The following is a 6458-nucleotide window of genomic DNA, read 5'->3' as shown; positions in this document are numbered from 1 at the left end:
AGAAGGGTCTTCCATTGCAATATTTCAAAATACCCTGTAGCCTAATTCAGCCTCCACAAAGGACTTCCTCATAGAACTTGAATTAGACTTATTCTATTTGGCCCCAGAACTAAGAAAGAACAAGCAGAAATGGATGTAAGTTGCAAAGAGACACATTTGCACTTGATTTGAGATAAAACTTCCTAAAAACTAAAACTAACCAAAAGTGGATTGTGCTGCTTTGAAGCAGTGAATTACCCTTTACTTGAATTCTTTGAATAAAGGGTAGATGTCAAGTATGTTGTAGAAGGGTCTTTTTCATGTAAAAGTTTTACTAGATGGTCAATGAAATTCTTTCTAACTCTGAAATTATGTAAATCTGTGACAGTAGAATGTGCAGAGATAATTCAAACATTATAGGTTTTTCAGAAAAAGTAAAATGAAATAAAAACCCTAAATACAAACCTCAATATATCCCATAAGAACATTCCCAGAAGTAGTCTATTTTATTTATTTATTTATTTATTTTTAGTGAGGCAGTAGGGGTTAAGTGACATGCCCAAGGTCACACAGCTAGTAAGTGTTAAGTGTCTGAGGCCAGATTTGAACTCAGGTACTCCTGACTCCAGGACCAGTGCTCTATCCACTGCGCCACTTAGCTGCCCCTATTTTATTTTTTTTGATAGAATCCATAGCTAATGGCAGAAAAAAATCTCAAATTTAAGTCACCGAGAAGTAATGTTGGGCAAATATCAGATCTCTACAATTAAACAAATTATGCAAGCAGTCCAGATCAAGGGAAGGAGAAAATGAGGCAAACAGAGGTTAACCCAGAGGACTTGCCCAGGGTCACATAGCTAGTAAGTGTCTAAGTCTGAATTTGAATTCAAATCTTCTTGACTCCAGGCTAAGGTTGTATCACCTAGGGACCTCAAGCTCTCTACATGCTAAATAAAAACAATCTGGGTCTTCTAAAGCTACTAATACAATATGTGAAAAACCAAAGGATAATTGAAATAAGACATTTTTTAAATTAAATTAATTATATCCCCAAATCATATATCCTATAAAGTCTATCTTAATCTTCAATTAAAAGAGATAGATTTCCACAAGGAAGACATTACAAGAATGAATGATTAGGGGGGCAGCTAGGTGGCACAGTAGATAAAGCACCGGCCCTGGATTCAGGAGTACCTGAGCTCAAATCTGGCCTCAGACACTTGACACTTACTAGTTGTATGACCCTGGGCAAGTCACTTAACCCCCACTGCCCACCAAAAAACAAACAAAGAATGAATGATTAGGGATGGAAGTAGTGATGACAAGAAACATATATGTGTGTGTGTGTGTGTATGTGTGTATGTATGTATATGTGTTTATGTATGTATGTATATATAGCTTGCAAATGGAGAGAAGGAATATATGCTAGAGATGTACAGGTAGAAATGACAATATTTTGCAACCATATAGATATGTGAGGATGAGGGAAATTATTTATTGTGACAATTAAAAATTTGGGAGACATAGTTTCTGGGTTAATAAGGCTGGCAGGTTATTAATAAAAGCATGGTTATTTGGTTATTTCTCTCAGACCAAAAATAATCATGGTGGTGGTGGTTACAGCTTATATACCTTTGAAACAGTGGGTGGTTCATCAAATAGCAATCAAATCTAATTGGTTAATATAATTGGAGGTAGGCTATATTAAAATGAAGGGTTATACCAGACCACCCCTAGCTTTGGGCTATCAATTCAAAGAATATATACCCTTTTCAATGGGTGGGCTGAGTGACCCCTCACTGGATGGAAAGGCCTTCCTATCTAGATAAATGGATCTGTCTGTACCCAAGCTTGAATAGAACACAATGAGCTTCCCCACCCTACATTCCTTGCAAGCTTAAAATGGGTCTGACCAAGATAAAGATATTCAATGCAATCTTATTATCAAGGAGAAACTGGACCTCTTAAAGGCAGGGCTTTGGAAGAACTTCCCCAAGATATTGGTTATTAATAATTATTTCTCACATCATCCCAATTATTTGTCCCAATGCAAATGAACCCCAGATCTACTAATCTACTAATCTGGCTCAGACACCAATCCCACATTACCAAATGCCTTTTGAACATTTCAAGCTAGATGCCCCATAGGCATCACAAACTCAGCATGAACTCATTCTCTTCCACCTCATACATACCCCCTCATAGCATGGTAAGATCATAGATTTAGAGCTAGAAGGAACCTATTTTGATTCTTCCATTGATTAGTACCCTACTTCCCTAAAATTGCATTTTGCATAGTAGTTAAGGACTAGAGATAGAAAGACAAACATGAGATAGTCCTTATTCTCAAAAACCTCTTGGGAGAAAGAACACACATAAAGAAAAGTTAATGCAAAATATATACAAAGTTGATACAGGGGAGGACATTTGAGCTGAGCTTTGAAAAAAGCTAGGAATTCTATAAGTCAAAAGTAAAGAGGGAGTGCATTTCAATCATTGGTGACAACTTGTGCTGAAGATAGAATGGTATAAACAGGAAACCAAATTTAGGACATTTAAAAAATTTATTAATATATTTCTTATTGGGGGGCAGCTAGGTGATGCAGTGGATAAAGCACTGGCCCTGGATTCAGGAGGACCTGAGTTCAAATCCGGTCTCAGACACTTGACACTTACTAGCTGTGTGACCCTGGGCAAGTCACTTAGCCCATATATATATATATATATATATATATATATATATATATATTCCTTATTGAATAGACTGCTTTTCTAACCACTTTTCCCTTTTATTCCTCTTCACAAAACTTTTTCATCTTGATCATAAATCAGATATAAAAAATAGGTTCCCTCTCTTCTCTCTTGTTTGTAGCAAAAAGGAAATTTCAGAAGGTACTACATGTGTACATGATGTCATGATACTGGGGGGAAGAGCAAAGGTTATTCCAGATTCCTAAAGTCTTTTCATGGGGGAAATGCTGAGTGGAGGATTTTTCTAAAGACCTACACTGAGTGGGCCACCTCTAAAACAACCACCCAATCACAAGCTTGTTTTAACTGATAAAGATTTCTAATAATTAAAAGGATTTGAACTATAGGATATTTTGTTTTCTATATCAATATTTGTCACAGAATACCTGGGGGTTTGAAATTTATTGATGAAACCAATAAATGTTGTTCAGTAATTTTCAGTTATGACCAACTCTTTGTAACCCCATTTGGGGTTTTCTTGGCAGAGATACTGGAAGGGTTTGCCATTTCATTCTCCAGCTCATTTTACAGATGAAGAACTGAGGCAAACAGGGTTAGGTGACTTACTCGGAGTCACATAGCTAGTAACTGTCTAAGGCTGGATTTAAGTTCACACCTTCCTGACTCCATGCCCAGCACTCTATCCATTATTAAATACCTACTATATGCCAGACATTGGGCTAAGTGGTGAGGATACAAAAAAAGGCAAGAGATAACCCCTGCCTTCAAGGAAGTTTTGTAAGAAAACAGAAGTCAATATTAAGTCAATTTGCATACCAAAAATTGACTAGAGTTCTGGGGGGCTGGATGAATTACTACTTCAATGAGTCAACAGTGTGCCATGACACCCCAAAAGGTAAGGATAATCTGCATTAAGGAAGGCTTGGTTTCTAGAAATTAAAAGGTTCAAGTACTACTATGTGGTCAGACCACATCTGCAATACTGTCAGTCAGTCAACAAGTATTTATTAAGCACCTACTAGGTGCCATGCACTGTGAGAAGTACTTGGGGAAACAAAGAAAGGTAAAAGACAGCCCCTGCCCTCAAGGAGCTTACAACCTAAGGGGGAGGGGGAGAAGACAACATGCAAACAACTATGTACAAACAAGAGAAGTTGAAGATAATCAAAAGAGGGAAGGTACATTTCTAGTCCCCATAGTTCATGAATAGCTTTGGTAAGTTGGAGAACATCCAAAGAAGGACATCCACTATCCTGTTTGGTGAAGGCTCTTGAGTTCATTTCATATGAGAATCAGTTGAAGGGACTAAGGATATAAAAGTCCAAAGAAAAATCTCAGGGAATACAGGCCTTCAGACATTTAAAAGGTCTGTGGTATGGAAGGATTCATTTTGTCATTTTGTCCTTTTGTTACCAGAGGGCAGAACTAGGAATAATGAGTAGAATTTAGAAAGAGGCCAGTTGATATCAGATTAGATAGCTAGATATTTGGACAATTAGATATGTCCAAAAGTGGAATGGACTGCCTTAAGAGGGAATAGGAAGGGCTTCCCGCTTTGGTATTGGACAGGGGCAATTTATTGCTCTCTCTCTCTCTCTCTCTCTCTCTTTGGTCTGGTTAGAAGAAAAATGAATAACATGCGTAAAGGGTTGCCTCATCCGGCAGTAGATCTCACAGTCCCTCTGGATGAAGGACTGGGCAAACACGTACTAAGGTACTAAGGCTAACCGCATGTCTGCCTTCAAGATACAAGTCCATACACTACTTGAATGCCACACTTTTCTCTCTCTTTCTTCCCAGAATTTTCCATCACCCAATCTAATCATTATACACAATCACAACCTCCAGAGTTTTCCCCCAATAGCCATTGCTGTACATTCTGAGATTTTTGTGTCTCACAAAATGAGTTGCATAGAACTGATGAGAGTTTGAGAAACCCAACTACCCCAAAGCTGACATTACTAAGTATTAAATTCTTGTGATTATTATTTCTTTCAGATATGATGGGGACAAACTCATTGAAGAAATTAAAGAAAATTTTATCATCTGGGAGATAAATGGAAGAAAAGATTTTACCTATAGCATGTCCATGTATCAAGTAAGCATTTTTTTTCATTTGCATGGCATTTAATTATATAGTTTGAGTAGGTCTTTCCCTTTCAACATTTCTGAACAGGGGTGATGTCATCCCTCCTAAACAAAAGCTTGAGGTTAGTAGATCACTTGAGCTCAAGAGTTTTGAGGTCTGGTGAGCAAATCCAATTGGCTGCCTGCACCAAGTTTGGCATCATTGTAGAGAGCCCCTCAGAGCAAGGAGCCATCAGGTTGCATGAGGGGCAAACCAGTCAAATTGAACATAGAGCAGGTCAAAAGTGCTTTGCTAATCAGCACTGGGATAGGGCCTCTGAGTAGCCCTTTTACTTCCATCCTGGATAAGATAGACCCAGTCTTTAAAAAAAAAAATTCTTCTAAGAAAAGTAGAACTAAGCAATTTGAGGGTGAGGAAGGGAACCAGATTTCCCTAAAGCAAAGTTTCTGCTATCAGAAAAAAGCAAAGTTTTTATTAAATTCATCAGTCTGTTAATTAAATCTCCCAGTTCAGAAACAATAGTGAAATCTCTACTCTGCTGTCAGAAACTTTGGGTTCTAGAGTTTTTATTGGAAAAGATTGTTGTGGCCTTTATTTTGACAAACAAGCAAGTGATATGATTCTCTTATGTTAAGTTCCATCTAAATTCTCACCTAAAATGACAGACTTCTAGACTTTCTGTTAAGTTCCACATTGGGTTTTGTGTTTGTTTTGGCACAATATATGACAAATTGTTTCTGCTACCACATTGTCAACATGTCGAGTAGACAGTATCTACTGGATCATGTTTCAAATTTACTCAGATAACAACTGCCAGATTTTGGAAAAGAAGGGATTCAGGCTAGACTATATGAGCTGCTAATGATAAACAAACCCATTGACACTTAATATCTAACAGACTCAGACTATGGAAATAGGATTATCAAGAATACCTATATAATAGAGGTGATACCATAGGAAAATTAGGAGAGAAAGGAATAGTCTACCTCTCAGATCTTTGGAAAGGAAAACAGTTTATGACCAAACAAGAGATAGAGAATATTATAAAATGCAAAATGGATGGTTTTGATTACATTAAATTAAAAAGGTTTTGTACAAACAGAAGCAATGCATCCAAAATTAGAAGGGAGGCAGAAAGCTGGGAAACAATTTTTATGGCCAGTACTTCTTATAAAGGCCTCATTTCTTTTTCTTTTCCTTTTTTTTTTTTTGCAAGGCAATTGGGGTTAAGTGACTTGCCCAGGGTCACACAGCTAGTAAGCGTTAAGTGTTTGAGGCCGGATTTGAACTCAGGTCCTCCTGAATCCAGGGCCATTGCTCTATCCACTGTGCCACCTACCTGCCCCAAAGTCTCATTTCTAAAATATATAGGGAACTAAATCAAATTTCTAAGAATCCAAGTCATTCCCCAATTGAGAAATGGTCAAAGGATATGAACAGGCAGTTTTCTGATGAAGAAATCAAAGCTATCTATTCCCATATGAAAAAATGCTCTAAATCACTAATAATTATAGAGATACAAATTAAAACAACTCTTAGGTACCACCTGACACCTATTATATTGGCTAAAATGACAAAAAAAAAAAGGAAAATAATAAATGTTGGAGAATTTGTGGAAAAATTGGAACACTAATGCATTGTTGGTGGAGCTGTGAACTGATCTAACCATTCTGAAGTG

At 37.2% G+C, this 6458-nt stretch overlaps 1 protein-coding gene across 1 annotated transcript in view; it reads left to right on the top strand.

Moving 5' to 3' along the window:
- CATSPERE (catsper channel auxiliary subunit epsilon) overlaps window positions 1–6458 on the top strand; it is a 177328-nt gene that overhangs the window by 147582 nt on the left and 23288 nt on the right. The window contains exon 17 of the mRNA XM_044003183.1: window positions 4690–4789. Coding sequence (XP_043859118.1) covers window positions 4690–4789 — 100 coding nt within the window. The remainder of the gene's footprint in view (window positions 1–4689; window positions 4790–6458) is intronic.

Source organism: Dromiciops gliroides, chromosome 4, assembly GCF_019393635.1.
Source record: "Dromiciops gliroides isolate mDroGli1 chromosome 4, mDroGli1.pri, whole genome shotgun sequence".
NCBI lineage: Eukaryota > Metazoa > Chordata > Mammalia > Microbiotheria > Microbiotheriidae > Dromiciops > Dromiciops gliroides.
The sequence above is the reverse complement of the archived record's forward strand: the minus strand, read 5'-3'. Positions and strand labels throughout refer to the sequence as shown.